Source organism: Kryptolebias marmoratus, linkage group LG21 (assembly GCF_001649575.2).
Source record: "Kryptolebias marmoratus isolate JLee-2015 linkage group LG21, ASM164957v2, whole genome shotgun sequence".
NCBI classification, from domain to species: Eukaryota; Metazoa; Chordata; class Actinopteri; order Cyprinodontiformes; family Rivulidae; genus Kryptolebias; species Kryptolebias marmoratus.
In genome coordinates, this window is record NC_051450.1 from 17,057,826 (window position 1) to 17,074,074 (window position 16,249).

At 45.9% G+C, this 16,249-nt stretch overlaps 1 protein-coding gene across 5 annotated transcripts in view; it reads right to left on the minus strand.

Moving 5' to 3' along the window:
* ncoa2 (nuclear receptor coactivator 2) overlaps nt 1-16,249 on the minus strand; it is a 49,685-nt gene that overhangs the window by 7,689 nt on the left and 25,747 nt on the right. For all 5 annotated transcript variants that reach the window (XM_025003822.2, XM_017406613.3, XM_017406612.3 and 2 more), the window contains exons 5-13: nt 15,299-15,402; nt 12,749-12,926; nt 11,234-11,422; nt 8,469-8,570; nt 6,928-7,068; nt 6,473-6,620; nt 4,954-6,295; nt 685-856; nt 375-584 (exon numbers count right to left, since the gene is read on the minus strand). In XM_025003822.2, the coding sequence (XP_024859590.1) occupies nt 375-584; nt 685-856; nt 4,954-6,295; nt 6,473-6,620; nt 6,928-7,068; nt 8,469-8,570; nt 11,234-11,422; nt 12,749-12,926; nt 15,299-15,402 (2,586 nt within the window). The remainder of the gene's footprint in view (nt 1-374; nt 585-684; nt 857-4,953; nt 6,296-6,472; nt 6,621-6,927; nt 7,069-8,468; nt 8,571-11,233; nt 11,423-12,748; nt 12,927-15,298; nt 15,403-16,249) is intronic.

Sequence of the window (16,249 nt, forward strand, 5' to 3'; positions counted from 1 at the left end):
GGGGGGGTGGGGGGGGGGGTTCTACGCGGGTGCTGGAAGTTGCTCAAGGAGTATTGATATGTAGGAGAGACAGTGAAAGAAACTTTGCGTCTGTGTGGGCGACTGCTTCCTGACACAGGAAGTGAGTCACTGTGTCATGATGTGATATGTAAGGGTAAAAGACAGTCTGAGGGAAAGAAGTCTCACAATTTGGAAACAGCCACAACACAACCAGACAAAGAGACAAAGAAAAAAACTTATCTGCTTTGTGTGAGTAAGTTAAAACTGTTAGATAATGAGCTCTTTTGAACTGTAGCTTAATTGGTTTTCCTATAAACACACAGTGAGGAAAAAAATGGCAGCAACATTCAGACCCACGCAGTGAGAAGACCGACCTGCATTGACTATTCCGGCCTGGTTGGGCATCATCCCATGACTTCCCATTCCCTGCTGCTGCTGCTGCTGCTGCTGCTGCTGCTGCATGAGCGCGTACGGGCTCGAAGCCCTTATGGGGTACTGTAACGGAGGCTGCACATTCAAGTCCAGAGAGACGCTCCTCACAGGCAAACCCCTGCTTGGCGGTCCTTGTCGGACACCCCCAAAGTCTAGAAACGAGAACAAACAAGTTAACGTGGCGAGCCTGGCTAAGAGAAACACGGCGTTCTGCTCTGATTTTCTGTTACTGCAGGACGTATTAGTTGGGACCTCTGTGTTGCTGCTGCGCCGCCATGGCCGGGCCGGCCTCGGACATCTGCAGGATGTTGTTGATAATGTTCTGCTTGTCCATGGGACTGGGCAACGAGACCGGCCGGTGCTCGCATAAGAGCTGCGGCTGAGTGTCCTGCAGGTCGTTGAGGATGTCGTCCAGCTCCGACGACTAGAGGGCAGACAGACGAAAGGAGAGGGGAAAAAACAAAAAAACATTTAGGGTTGTTGAAACTAGAGACTTTAAGACACAGACAGAAAAATGTACGAGACATTTGTTCACCCTGAGCTCAAATTAGTCCAAGAAGTTTGGGACGGTCTGACCCTGGATATAATACAGGACTAAAACCAACTATTAATACATTTTTCTTGAATTAAAAATAATTAAAACCCATAGCAGCCAGTAATAACTACAGCGTTTTAAAGCTAAACACCAAATTAACAAAGTTATTCCTCAACAAACGATAACAACTTCAACAGCTTGACTAAATTTAATTTTACTTGAAGAACACAATAGGTAAAACAAGAAGCAATCGCTGATATGTAGCCGTAATGTTTACTAAAGAGGCCTGAGGGACTTCAGGTAAATAAGTTGCAGTGGCTGGAAGTGGCCACCAGAGAGCAGCGCACCTGGAATGACAGATATTTACTGTTCGTGACAAACTGTACAGCAGCAGAACGGCACACCAGCATCTTCGGTGCTGCACTTCCAGACAATGACATTTACTCGCTGGGCATGAAAACGCTGCGGGCGATAAGAAGGGTGCCGAAAGGGCCTGATACGGCATTTATCAGGAGGGCTCAAGGACTGCAGCCGCAGGCATGCCTACTCGTTTAGACCTTTGTTCCCATCAAGAGAAAACAAAACAAAAAAACAAAACAAACAGTCTAAAATGATTAGCCACACAATGCTGATACTGAGAGCCGACAAGCAGAGTGACTGTAGGAGACCCGGGGAGAGTAATGGAGTGAGGGGTGGGGAGGTGGGAGAGAGAAAAGCCCTAATGAGGTCAGGAATGATGTAATGCCTCTGAACGCTCAGTTTCCTCCTCCTCTTCTCCGATTCGCTGCCCTCCCACTTTCAATTTTCTCCACTTCTAGCTGCTTTTCCTCCTAATGGGTCCAGCTCTTCTCAGTCCGTTCAGCTGGCTTCTTTAAAGGCACGGTGGCGCGGCGCAGCCCCCGCTTCTCTTCGCGTGTCACAGTCCTTTAACCTGAATTTTCAGGCAAAACTACAAAACTGTTTGTCTTTGCCTCAGGTAATTTCAAACCGTAGATCGTGTTTCGACAATGGCGTCGGAGCGTTTATTAGAAAGCAGCTGAGGGAGAACATGCTGGGTTTACACACAAACCTAAATGATGTTCCCTTTATCAGAAAGCCTAGGAATAAAACAACTGATGACACAGAGATACACTCAGGTAACTTTAAGCACTTGGCCCTGCAGGAATGAAGTGTCAGCTGCTGATGTGTTCCACATTTCAAGCCCGTCTGACTCCGAAGGCGCCCTGCCAACGTCCCGACTCTTCACGCCATCAGACGGACCCTCTGAGGAACACGTACTCCCCCCACAAACCAAACTGACACGATCCGATACACGTCGGCGCGGACTTCGGTGCAGGAGATTTGTTTTTATTTATTCCGTTTTAGAAAAAAAAAAAAAAATCAAGTGTTTGACATTTGACAGGAAAGGGAACCAAGAAACAGAATGAGAAAAAGCAGAAGTGCCTCTTTGTCAAGTAAGGAAAATAAAAAGTCACCTCACCCATACGAGAGCGTTGCTCTTCAGCCACTTAAAGTACATGTTTACTACAGAATTATATAGTAACCTTCTGTTTGCATCACTGCTGTTATTTTAGGAATGCTTCTTAATCACAGATGAACTGACCTGCTGCTCAAATGTGGCCAAACTGTGCAATAAATTTATGAAACATCAGCGTGAAGGCTGATAAATCCTCTGTCATTCTACTCACAGCCTGAGTCACCGGAGCCTTCATCTATCATCCAATTTAAAAATAAATAAATAAATAAAGAATGAAACACTGGGACTGTGTACGCGAAGGCAATGAGCCGTCCGTGTGATTGCCGGAAACTTTGTTTTTCTAACGGTGATTTATCCAACTGTGCTTCGTTTGTTTTGTCAGGCAAATATTAAGAAAATAGAAACAACAACAATGTTATCTTTACAGCAACAGCTTGGTAACGACAGCTGCTTAAGGAAATATTTATGATTTGAGATGGAATTGCGCGCCACGTCCGACGTCTGGGGGAAAAACGAAGCGAACGGTGTCGAGGAGAGAGCGGCACAAAGACCCTGTCAGCCGGCGAGCCTCCGTCTCAAGGCCGCCGCTTTTATACAGAGCTGCAATCAAATGTAGAGATTTAGAAACAAAGAGCTGCAGAGATGTAAGCCGGTGTGTAAAGATGCACAAAAAACAGGACCAAAACCAAGTGTCGCCCTTCAGAGTCCCAGACTGTGTGGCAGCAGAGCTTCTCTGGCAGGTGTGACAGAGATGGAATGTGAAACAGCCGGATGCTACCGCCGCGGCTGCTCTGGTGAGCCAGCATACGGAGAGTGAAGATACAGGCTTTTGGCAGACTGGACGGCACACTTGTCAGGACTGGCAGATGGCAAAGGGATAGTGAATGAGATGCTTAAACGAAGGAGAAGAATTACGCTGATTAACGGAGATCATCATCCGCGGGTTTTTTTTTTTTGAAGTGTGGAAAACGAGCGGCGATTGCTCCGTCGACGGCTGCGAGTTGATCTAATCGCCAGCCTGAGCCGGGCCCGTACAGTCAACAGAAGACCCATTTGATTTCTTGTTTAGCCCCCCCCATCCATCAATAATTCAGCCGTGAAACAATCACGAGGAGGAGCCAGGCGGGAGGGGAGGCCGGGAGAAGCAGTGAGAAAACAGTGGGTGAGGTTATTACAGAGGCGGATGACTCTCTCTAACTAGTACAGTGAGTTTTCACACATGGCCAAGCAGCAGATCACCATATGAGGAACAGAAAAGCACACTCACACACACACACGAGATGACTCGAATGAAGTCACGGCTTGTATAACAAATGGCATTTTTCTCAATAATGAAATCTGTGGAACTAGAATGAGCCGTCGCTGATTGACGGAACGAGTGATTCAGTCAGCAGCTTGGAATGAAGCTCAAATTTAAAGCATTCAATTGGCACTATCAATCAGTTTCTGTTTCTTACTTTGTGTATTCGGTAACGCCACAGATTAAACCTTCGTTTCCTCCCCCCCCCCCTTCGGTTCGTGCACGCTCCACAAACGCAGCACTCCCTCTCTCCACCATCTCCATGGCAGCGGAGAGGACATGCAAGAGCATATGGCTCATCATTTTCACTCTGCATGCCGAGGCCGGGCTCTCCTGGGGGGTATCTACACCTTTCTCATCTCACATTCTTTGTTCAGCTCAACAGCTCCTTATTATCCAACAAATCACATTTTCCTCGCTTCCATTGTGTACCCAAGCACTGATTTTTTTTTTTTTTGGGATGCAAAAAATGTGACTTCTTTCAGGGAGTTGCTCACTTTCAACCAGCTTGCACAGATGATGAGCAAAGCAGAGCAACGAGCAGAGGGGTATTTGTGTAATTCTATGTAATTCTGTGGTTTTACACCGTTGTAACATAATGGCATTTGCAGATTCAGGTCTTGAATTTGTTCAGTCGAGCGAGTTTCCTGTATGAAAGCTCGTGAGTGTCACCGAGCCTGCAGATGCGTCGGGGCATCGGCAGGTCTGCCCTGTTGGAGTTTTAGTGACGACACTCTGCCCTCCCTTCCCTTTTAGCCGTTTCCGTCTTTTCAGCAACAGGACCGCCTCGAGTCCGGTGCCAAACCTGACGACTCTGGCCAACTGCGACTGGGATCAAATGGCTGAAGAACCACAGGGGCTCCTTCCAAATGTCACAGTTGTTTGAAGCTGGCAGCTAGACGCTCTCAGCCTGTGCTGCCAACACAAAGGCGCTGAAAGGACCAGATGTGTTTATATACCTTACTAATAAAACACGCTCAACGAATTTGGAGTAAACGACAGGACTGTAAATTCAAACGCCATAATGTTTTGGTTTTTTTTTCCCCTCCTCTAGGCTAACTGTTCATGAATGAAACGGCAACATCCAGCCGAAGGAGCCGACATCTATCATCTGATCTAGATTAAAGCCGAAGTGGAGCAGCAACATAAGCAAGCATTTCTCCAAACGGACAAAGAAAAGTAAAACTCGTCTTGTTTGCAAACACTGACCTGCTCGATCCGGTCGTATTCTGCATCCTGCTTCTCCACCTTCACCTGCGGGTGTTTTTCCCCCTCGAACTTCACCTCCCCGGGCTCCCGCTTCGGGACCTTGTCCTTCAATACAGTGTCGTCCTTATCCAGTAGATAGCGCAGCAGTGCATTGTCCTTCTTCTTGGGGCTCAGCGGCTCCTGCTTGGGCGTGAGTTCGGTCCCAGAAGCCGTGCTTCCAGCCCCCTGTGACTGGTCCTGGCCAAGCTCTTTGCCTGTAGCCTCAGCGGTGAGCTTGGCCAGGTCTACAGGAGACGTACTGTTCTGAAGCAGCTGGTGGAGGATTTTGTGTTTTTCTTTGAGGGATGTGGCGTGGGTGTTCGCTCCTAAATGGCCACCTCGGACCCCTGCGGCCTGCTCCTTCCCCTCCACTCCCGCGCCGGGGGACAGGGGCGTCTCCAGAGGTTCGGGCTTAGTGGTGAGCAGCTGCAGCAACTTGGTGTGGCCCTTGTTGTCGTGCATGCGGCTGTGAGCGTCGTGGTCCTCGAGTGCCCCCTCCCTCTCCTCCTTGGGCTCCACCTGGCCGCTGTCGGTTTGGACCTGGGTGTGTCCCTGATTCACCTCCGGGTGAGCTCCGAACTCTCCCGCTCCGCCGGCAACGCCACCGTTTCCTCCAAGTTTTGGCATCAGGTGAGTGTTTACTGACCCCGGTGTGACCCCAACTGGGGAACCCAGCTTCTGGTCTGGGGAGCTCAGCGTGTGTGCATGCGGGGGCCCGTGCCCTACCCCGTGGCACTCGCTAAGGGCCTGTAGAGCCGACAGAGAACTGCTAGTGTAGCTGTTCGGATGAGTGCTACTGCTGCTACTGCCTGCACTTCCAGGCCCCCCTCCACACATCGAGACCGGAGAGGGCGAGTGCAGGCTTCCTGCTACACGGGGGCTGCCTGCCCCCCCAGGACTACCTCGGTGCCTGGGCGACAGCATAGAGTTCTGCTGAGGTGGATGGGGCCCCCCGGCCGGGCTGGGGCTGGCGCGAGAGGGGCTGTTCATCCTCCAGTTTGGGCCCTGCTGTGGCAGTTGCATGCCCCCGGTGTAGTTGTGTGGCGGGGGACAGCCAAAGCGGTAGCCTTGCATATGGCCCCCCATGGCGGCCGGCTCTCTGGGACCGGCTGGGCCCGGTGGGGAGAAAGGCGTGCTGTTGCTGCTGATAGTAGTGTCTAGGCCCTGAGGTCCTGAACCCGGCACACTCCCTGGGGTGGGTGGAGTCATGGAGGGGGTGGAGGAGTTCATGGGTTTGGGAGTCATCCCCGTCTCCTGATTTCCAGGACCCACATCCTGACCCATTCCACAGACCGGCTGCTCCCTGGACAAACAAATACAAAACACATTTGATTAATGCATCAACTCTTCTTTTAACTGGTACTTAAAAAAAATGTGAACAAGCACGAATTCGGCCATTATCCCAGCCGTACAGAACACATGAAGGTGTCGGGACACGCAGGAAGGTTTAAGCTGTGGATTAGTGAACAGTCAGACGTACCTCTGAAGAATGTGCAGGGACATGTAGAGTTGGGGCTCGTTGGTGGCAGCTGAACGCACCAGTTTGCTCTTGGTGTGGGCAGAAACCATGGTGCCATCAGAGAGGGAGAACCGGTAGATGGGACTGAATGCCTGACCGTGGCGAAGCACTGGAGACACAAAAACTCTTATATCAGTAAATTACTTTACTTAACGTATATCTAACCTCAGACAAATAACTCCAGTAGAAAGGCAGTACTTTTACGATTACCTGGACCTTTTAGGGCTGATGCACTGATCATTCTGGTAATTGTTGCCTTTTATTTCACTGCAGTACCTTAAAACTACATCATTAATTAGCCAAATCCTCACAAATTAGAGAGGATTAAGTCATTATTACCAAACAGTCCAGGAGATAAAAAACAAGTTCCAGGACTGAGAAACTCTAGATCCAAACATTAAACAGAACTACATTACCTTCCTGCTGGTGTCTCTTGGCAAAAGACATCTCTCCATCGTTCTGTAGGTGGAACCTCTGGATACAACGCCTAACGAGATCCTCCCAGCCCGGCTTCATCGACGCTCGTAGCAGACTAGTATCCAAGGACGTTATCTTCCCTAAAGATAAAAATGATGATCGAAGTTACTGAATTTGATTTGGAATAAGTTGTAACAAGTGCTTCAATACATACAACAGACAGAAACAGAAAAAAGGCAAGTATAGCTTATATAAAGCCACTGTTTTGACACCAAATAGGCAGCGGCAGGATCCTGTGCACTTGTGTCGACGCACAGGTGGTCACTTGTAGCCGAGTAACACTTGACTCTCACTTTGGTGCAATTAAAAAAAAAAAAAAGGAACAAGGACACTTCTGAGCTCCTGACTGACACACTCCTGTCTGAGTGACAGCTACAAGGACAGACGTGTCCCTCTGCCATTTGAACAGGAATCTCTCCCAGCCGTACATGACGTGAAACGCTCACTCTGACAACCAAAAGTGCTGATTCAGCATTCACTCTCTTGTTTTCCTGTTTAGACTTTCTACTGAAACTAATACTGCATACTTTGTGCTAATGTAAACATTCATTTGTCAAAAACCTTTGGCTCGATTGAGAATGATGTGTCATGACTAAGTATTTGAAACTTCTGTATTTTTTAATTAATTGACAATTTTACCCATAGCAATAAACAGATTTCTTTTCAATTCCTTCAAAAACTTCCTTCCTCAAAGTCCAAATCAGCATAATTCTCTATTTTTGTTACCTTAACTCCTTTTAGCTACTGTTTTACTACTGGTAGCTTTTAGCTACCATTCTGCTTCTTTGAGTTTTTAGCAAATTTTAGCTTTTAGCCACATTTTGCTCATTTCAGCTCCTTTTCTGCTTGGTTAAAAATTCATTCATCAACAAATTTCAACATTTTCCCCTCAATTAATGTTCTAAATTCTATTATAAAAAAACAACATAACACACCATTAGCCTTGAAGATTGTAGTTGTAACGACGTGGCACTAACAGACACCTACGGCAGTCTGCGTGGAAGACTACAGGAAGTGACTCCACGTCAGTGACTAACTATAAGTGTGCGTTTGTGTGATGTGGTTCTGGGTGTGCATACCACACAAACGGCATTAGTACATCAAAGAGCAGGTGAAAGGCAGACAACTGGGAGCATCGAGGCGATCAAACGGGTACTTTACCTCCCAGAGCGCAGACAGAAGTGGGAACAACTAACTTGCTCAATCTTGGGGGTCTTTATAAAGGATGTAATAAATTTTAAATATCTAACTTCGGTGTTGAGGTGATTTATGGGATGGGATCTGGGATAAAATGCTGCTGGGGGTTTCTGAGTCACTATATTACTCTTTGAACGCCCTGCAAAGTTTTATTCCAAGAGCCAAATGTGTAAAAAAAGAAATATATTAGAGGAAGGTGCAAATTAAAATCACCGTCTCTGCTGTATTAATTTGTAGTTCCGAGTCGTTTGAATGGAGTTTGTTTTTTTTTTTTTTTTGGTACCTTGCAGGTCCTGGCGTGTAGTGAAGCTCTCATGAGTGGGAAGCACCGGCCTTTCCTTCGTGGGCACCCTCCGAGCCACGCAGATCAGACACGACTGAAAGTCTTGGAGGGGGGAGAGAGAGAGGAGGACAGGATGGGTGGAGGTAGAGGATGTAACAAAGAGGACAGGAAAGATGAGGGGTGGGGGGGCATGAAGGATAGAGGCAGAGGGAGGGAGCGATAATGAAATGCATGTTATTCCCAGGCAGCATAATTAATACAGTTATTAATGAGCGCGGGGATCGGGGCTCCACTCCTTTCACGACGAGAGAAATGATGTAGTGTGACCTTTGAGGAGCTGTGTGCACGCGTGCAAATCTGCGTATCTGCGTCTGGTTTCGGCTAAATTGCCATTTCACAGCGACAACCCCGCCCCCTCCCCCAACTTTAAAGACATTGCTCAGTAATGACGTTCGTCTCTAATTTGTGTAAAAATGGCATCGCCGAGTCCACGGCTTGGGTGACCCCAAAAAGTCTGCCATCTTACTTCCGCGCGCCAATAATATCCACAATCCCAGGAGTTTCTGGCACCAAACACACACACGTCTTATCCTGAATTGTCAACGGACCCCTCCTTGGGTGGTCTGACCATTAAAATTATTAATTTTTCCTCACTTCCTTTCTCCTTCCTCCTCGAGTTTCTGACCGTGGCTGAACAAATTCCTGCAGCTGTAACCACCGATTGTGCCTGGCTGCTGGGTCACACACACACATACACACACACACACTTCTGGCCCTGGTCGCGCTGGTTGGCAAACAGCTGGTGAATAAAAAGAGGAAATGGCCAGCTCAGGCTCAACTTGGCGCTTTCATTTACCACCGACTTACACTTTAACCATAAAGGCACGTTTGTGTAATGGAAATATCTGAAGCGCTTTAGATAATCATCACTTTACGAAAAAGAAAATCTGGAATGTCAAGCTCTTTTTTCATCGTATCCCAAGTAGGCATTTTTTTCTTCCCATGGAAATGGTGTCATCGGATATAATCACGACACTGTCTGAAGAATCACTGTCAAGTTGGAGCTTCTCTAAACTCATCAATGTTTAACCCCGGGCTTTAAAAATCAGTCCATGCGTCACTTTTCCCACGACTTGCACACAGTTTATAGCAGATTTAGCACATTAGCCGTCGATTCCTACGTTGCATTTCCCCTCTGATAATGCCAGCGAATAAAAGAAGTGTAGGAATAACATTTTTCCCATTTTCAAAAAGTATTTTTATGGCCAACACTTTAACTTCAGTGTTAAAGAGATATTTCGGTCAATTCGTCTTTGAAAAGCCAGGACTGAATGGGCAACAATTGAAAAACGGAGTGTTTTGTGCAAACATTTCTGCTTTTTTTTTGTCATCAATTGTCATCAAGCACCACGTGAAACACCCCGAGGGTACAAGCATTGTTGTGTGTTCATGCGTCAGTGTGTGTTCAGAGAGAGGGAAAGTGAAAACAACACAGATGGGTTCAGACTGTAGTCGCCTGGCCCCTTTTAACTACTGTTTTCAAAATAAATTATTTTTATGACTCTTCCAGAAACTGAAGTCACAAATTTCTGATGACAAGACAAAGGATTAGCGGAGGATCTTGCGTTGAAAAAGGCAAACCCGTTTTGTTTTGTCAGGTTTGCACGGTTACTGCGAGTCAAAAAGGAACAATCTGTATTTCATGTCCTGTTATCAGCGTGGCCCAAGCTCTGTGGGTTAACCTAGTTTGTTGGCAAACACTAATATGAACATAAAGGACCGGATCCAGGGACAGAACTACAGAGTGTCTGACAGATGCAGGTAAAAAACAGGAATGTTCTTAACTTACAGCAGAAAGAAAATAAAATTAATCGACGAAAATCACAACAAGAAGAAACTTAAGTTCCAACAAACAACGCAATTTATTTAAATTGTTTAAATTTGATTGTTAGGGGGTTCAAATGGTTTTAATAGTAACTTAACAAAATATCAAATTCATCCCCAAAATGACCCAATTATAATGTATCAACTGGTTTAAATTGAATCTAAATGTAGAATATCTCATCCTGTAGAAAAGGTTTACTGCTCCAGGTTTGATATTTCCTTCCAAGGAGCCAGAGTTTCTTATAATCTGTTAAACCGGTCTTGATCAATGGTTCTTCAGGGTTTATGGAGGTTTTTTTTTTAACATTTTTATTTGAACCTCGGCTGCTTTTTCCATGAATTTTTTTTTATCCAGTCCTTGTAATCGACCACAACAGCCCACTGTGCAGTTCGTGCTTTTAAAAAAAAATTAGAAAACTGGACAAGTTGGGAGGAAAAAGAAGTGTCAGAAATAAATACAAACTATCAATAGTAGATTTAAATATCAGTTATTTAAGATAAAGGAAATAAATAAGTAAAGACCTGAGAGCTCCATCATCCTTCAGCTGATCACCGTCATGGTGCTAAAATACGAGAAATACTAACATAGAAATTGCAGCTAAATTTCTAATAAACCTTCATAAGGCCTGAAGAACCACTGATAAAGATGCTCTACATATGACAGTAAAGTTCAGCTCCTTGGAAATAAAATATGGAGAATTAAAGAATCAAACTTTTGTGTAACACTGAATGATGGTTAAAACTGTGAAAAAATTAAATGCACAGGAGCAGTTCAGAGTGTTTCTATACATGTGAGAACTAATGTTAAAGGTTATTTTATAAAGTCACTACTTTAGTGTCAACTGATCCTCCAGCTCTTTCCCCCTCCACCCCTTCCATACCGTCTCCTTCCTCCTTGATGGACTTGGGTTCTGAAACAGCGAAACACTGCATGGTCTCGTATTTCTGCTGCTGGGGCTCGTGCTCGTGCGCCTCGTCCTGGTTCTCGCCATGCGGGTTGACCAGCATTCTGCAGTTGAACGTGTGGCTGTTCCTCCTCGGACCCTCGCTGGACCACGGGACGCCGTTCACTGCAAGAGGGAAGGGAGGTTTAAAATGTGACCTCTTTGGAAAATTTTCGGTGGCTAAAAAAAACAACAAAAAAAAAACATGTCAGTCTGCAGAGGGCGAGCCAAGAGAGGCTATCATGCTGCAAGTGAAAGACATAATGAGACGGAGCGAGCGAGAGAACGAAGGCAGAGGAAGTGCAAAAAGAGGCGAGCTGTTGCTGGGTAGAGATCAGTCATAATGAGCAGTTTGGAACCCTGAACCATCTATCCACAGAAACGCATCACAGCCAGTTCTCCATATGCATGTCCTCTAGAACATCGTTGCCAATCTTTCTTCTCCTCTCCTCTCCAACACTCACCCAGGCGCGAGAAACACACGTCCACACACACACACACACCGAGATAAAGAGACATGTACAGTCAAACTCATTTCATTTGAGCAAACTCCCATCACACTCCATCTGGTTGGTGATCTCATTCAGTGCATTGATAATCTCCCAGTATCTGGGACGCAGTCCAGTGATCATTTCCAGGGTACTCAGCTCCCGCCCAGATGGCTGGGTACTCAGATACTCAGACCCCAATCCAGAGCAACAACAGAGAAGGAGACGACTTCGAGCACCTGGTGGGGATAAAGATCACAGCTAGAAGGTGTTAAATGGATGTGAGCAGGAAAGGTAAAAATGACAGGGAACTGGCAAAACTGAAACTAGAAATTACGCAAATTCAATCTAAAAAAACCCCCATAAATCTTTTGTTTTCATGAGATGAGTAATGGTAGCACGAAGTGTGATTTTTCAAGGGTGGGCAAGAGGACAGAAAAGTGAGAACAACAACAAAAAAAAAAAAAGAACTGAACGAGGGTGTGTGGAAGAGAAAGAGAATAGCACACACAAAAAAAAAGTGAAGAGAAGGGGAAGGAAGGGCACGAAATGAGAATATAGGAAGAGCAAGATGCTGCTGACAGGGGAGAGAAGCCTAAAAAAAGGAAGTTAATTAGCTGAAAAGGGAGAAAGAACAAGGAGAAGAGTGAGAGCAAAAGTCTGCGTTGAGCATCAGCAAAAGAGAAAAAAATGAAGAACCTGTAGGTTTTATGATCACTGCCCAGTCTGTCTCTGTGGCAGCGATTTGAGCCAAAATATTTTAAAGAAAATGACTTAACTATGTACGACATTCCTGCAAATAAAACAAACCAAGGAAGCACAAAGGTGAAGCAAAGATGGAGGATTTACATGAGGAGGCAGGAACAAATGGTGTGATCGTGCTTAAGTGGCACAGAGAGCCAGAAACAGGCAGGTAGAATAAAAAAAAAAAAAAAAAGAAGAAAGAGCAACGCTCCGGGCTAACCGAGGGATTTAGGCAGCAGGTTCTTGATGAACTCTGCGTGGTCTCCGACGTGCAGCACGCTGTACACGCTGGTGTTCATCAGCTCCTCCTGGTTGTAGCGCAGGTACTGGGTCACGTTCTCCGACACGAACACGATGTTCCCCTCCATGTTCACCACGAAGAAGAAACCGTCAAGAGCCTGCGGAGAGAAAACAGAGTTTAGACCAGGCGAGTTTATTTACACATAGGGATTAAGCCACTTCTCAAATAGTTTCATTATAGCTCGCTGCTGGAGCTTAAAGAACATTATTTACAAGGTTTAAATCTGTCCTTTCTCATCATAAGATGATCTCAATTTAAAACTCGATATGCATTCCTTTAAAGAAGACTGTAATCTTCAGAGAATATGCACGCACTCATGAAAAAGTGACAAAGGTTTGAGCAACTGTAATACGTGGCGTATTACAAGGAGACAATTAGTACACTAGCAGAGTGCTGGGTGCATGTGCCACTCCTGGAAGGCTCAGCATCAACGTAGAGCTGATAGAAAGCAGGATAAAGGCATGTGCCAGCAGAGATTGGAGGATGTGGAGGAGGAGCGGCACTTAATTGAAAGAACACAGCCCCGGGTCAGCCATTACACACAAGATGGTGTCAATTAGGCCATCAAATCAGCCGGAGCCCTGAGAGGAGAACACTGGTGCTCGCAAAGCCGTGAAAGCTGGATGTCAAGATAAAAAAAACAAAAAAACAGGAGAGACTGTCCTCAAGATGTCTGCTCCTCACCTCTGCACAAAATGATTGCTCCGAGACCACGTCAATTTGTCGAACCTTATGGTGTTAATTACAGCAGGAGCTGAATGAAATTATAAACACATGATTGTAATATTACTGGTAAATGTTGCAATAAACTTCTCTCTTCCTGTTCAGCCACTACAATCCTCACAAAACTCAATCTGAATAGATTACTGGCGTGAAAAGTGCGACCGTACAGCACTTGAACTAAAACAACCTATGATATCAGGATTGCAATGCTGCTTGATTGATATTGCGACACTGACGTATTTTCGATACGTTCTGCAGGCCCTACATCACTCAACATTTGGTTTTGTAACTACTGACCCACCGTCAGACATGTTTGCAATCAAGCGCTGGACTAAATTTCGCCCGTTTAGCGCTCTCACGCCTCATCCGAGATTAGGTTCCCCCCCCCCCAGTCTTAAAGGCCTCTCATCAATCAGTACATTAACTGGGGCTGTTCCAGAACGCAACATGGTTGTGCAAGTCCATCCTCTGTGAGGAAAGGGCCTGGACTGGACAGAACAAACACTTCGTGATGCCAACTCTTAGCCTCCTCCAGACAATATTGCACAATGGTCTTAGCCAATACTTTCATTTACAGCGCGCTCACTAAATATACACTGGAGAGATGAGCAAAGCAGATATATCCCAATTTCGTATTCTTTGTATTGTATCAAATTAATTCATCTTGATATGACTCTATATTGATTACCTTCCAGCTGAAATAACCAGGTGATGAGTTGTTGCTACAACACGGTATTTACTTTTGTACGGAGCACTGCGCATTAATTGTTGTGATATATTTGGTAAGACTCATACCCTTACATTTATTCCATGTCTAGTTGCTGCTCTCTAGATGTTTTGACACTAAACTGGCCCACTGTTGTGAAAACACACCATATGGAGCAATCGACCAAGAATGCAAGCTATATGTGACGCCGATCGTGTAATAGAACGAGACTGCTTCCCGAAGGTTAAAACAATATCACGCTAACATTTCCTCACAGCCGTCATCGTCTCTCTTGCGTTTTGAATGAGACTGGCCAGCGACAGGCCTCGGAGGAGGGTCACGGGGCGCATTTCCTGCCAAACAGCCGTACTCCTTCGAGCAGGCAGTAATGAGTCCGGGGCTCGCGGACGAGGGAAACGGCCAGAGAGGAGCGGGTGTGAATGGCCTATCGCTGTGTTTTGGGGCTGCTGACAGATGGGAAAGCTCGCAGGCTGCGCTAGGCTATATTTAGCCGCGAGTTAGTATGTCGATTCAGTGACGCCGGACCAGGAGTGCTATAAATATTCCATGACAGGACAGATCTAGAGGCGAACGCAGGGAAGATGGGGAGGGGAAAGAGATCTGAACAAGTAGGAGGGAGGGGAAAAATAGGGTGGGTGGAGAGGGGGAGGAAATGGGTGAGAGGACAGGCTCAATGGACTGATTCATTCGCAGGGCTGTTGCTTTCTTTCCCATTACATGTAAGCACTTCAGTGGCCCTCCGTGGTACAACGAGGCCTTTGCTCTGCTTGGTGATTTACAGCCAATCAGGGGGCAGATACAAGACGCTGGCAGCCTTTCCTCCACACACAGAACCACTGCTGGCACATTTGGGATTGTTCTCCGTGGATGGCGCACTTCATTATATATCAATCATGATTTGAAGAGGAGAGTTTAAGCTTTCCGAGTGTTCAGAGCGGAGCGCTTCAGTCAGCGTCGCACTTTACACACACATGCACGCCGCCGCGAATTAAGAAAAATAAAAAAGGCACTCCACCCACCTCTAGCATCATTGGTCCCAAAGCATCTTTGTCAATGACACTTTGGCCCGTCGATGAGACATCGGCCTTCTGTACCTCCTCCTCGTTTGCCGCCGCAGCCTTTTCTGTTACCAAGACAGCGAAACAACACAAAACCGTCATATCAGAACCAGAACAGGGGGGGATCAATTTCAACAAGTTCACAGCTGCTGCACAAGAAAGCATCAAAATGGACGAGGTCAAACTAATTATTTCCTTCTGAAATTAACCCACGTGCGTTTAAAGAGATCGTTCGGCTGACAGGAATTTTAACAAGTGGATATCTGGTAACAAAAGCAAACATTTGGTGAAGACACGTGGCAGTGGCTCAAACCCAAGCGCGGGGCAGCGAACCGAGTCAAAGGTTGTTGTAAATGAGCGTGTCAGAGCACACGACTGGCACACGGGCGACAGCCACAGGATGGATTACACTGTTGTCTGAGAAAAAAAAAAAAAAAAAAACTACTACGGAACATGGATGGTGTGTAAACAACCCCTTACAAAAAAAAAAATGAGAACAAGCTGTTCCAATAGAGTCCAGCAGAAAGGACAAAGTGGACAAAACTCATCTAAAGTAGAAAAAATCACTATAAACACTTATTGTGTTTGTACAGAGTATTAGCATAGGGTCATTCTTAAAAAAAACAAAGGACATTAAAATATTTTATATCTTAAGACAGCATAAGGGACTTAGCTGATCTATTTGGTATTGATTGATTAAACATAAAACAAATATTTGGCGATGTCAGAATTTTGTGACGGTTTCATTTGGAAGTGAACAACCGGAGTGTCCGCCATGTTTCTGAACCTGCGTTATGGTGCTATGCGTTTGTCCGTGTGACTGGGTTAATAAACATGCGGAGAGGCTGTATGTTCAGAGCGTAGGCTGCCCTACTTTTCTCAGCCGCCGCCGCCGAGAGGCAGAATACGAGT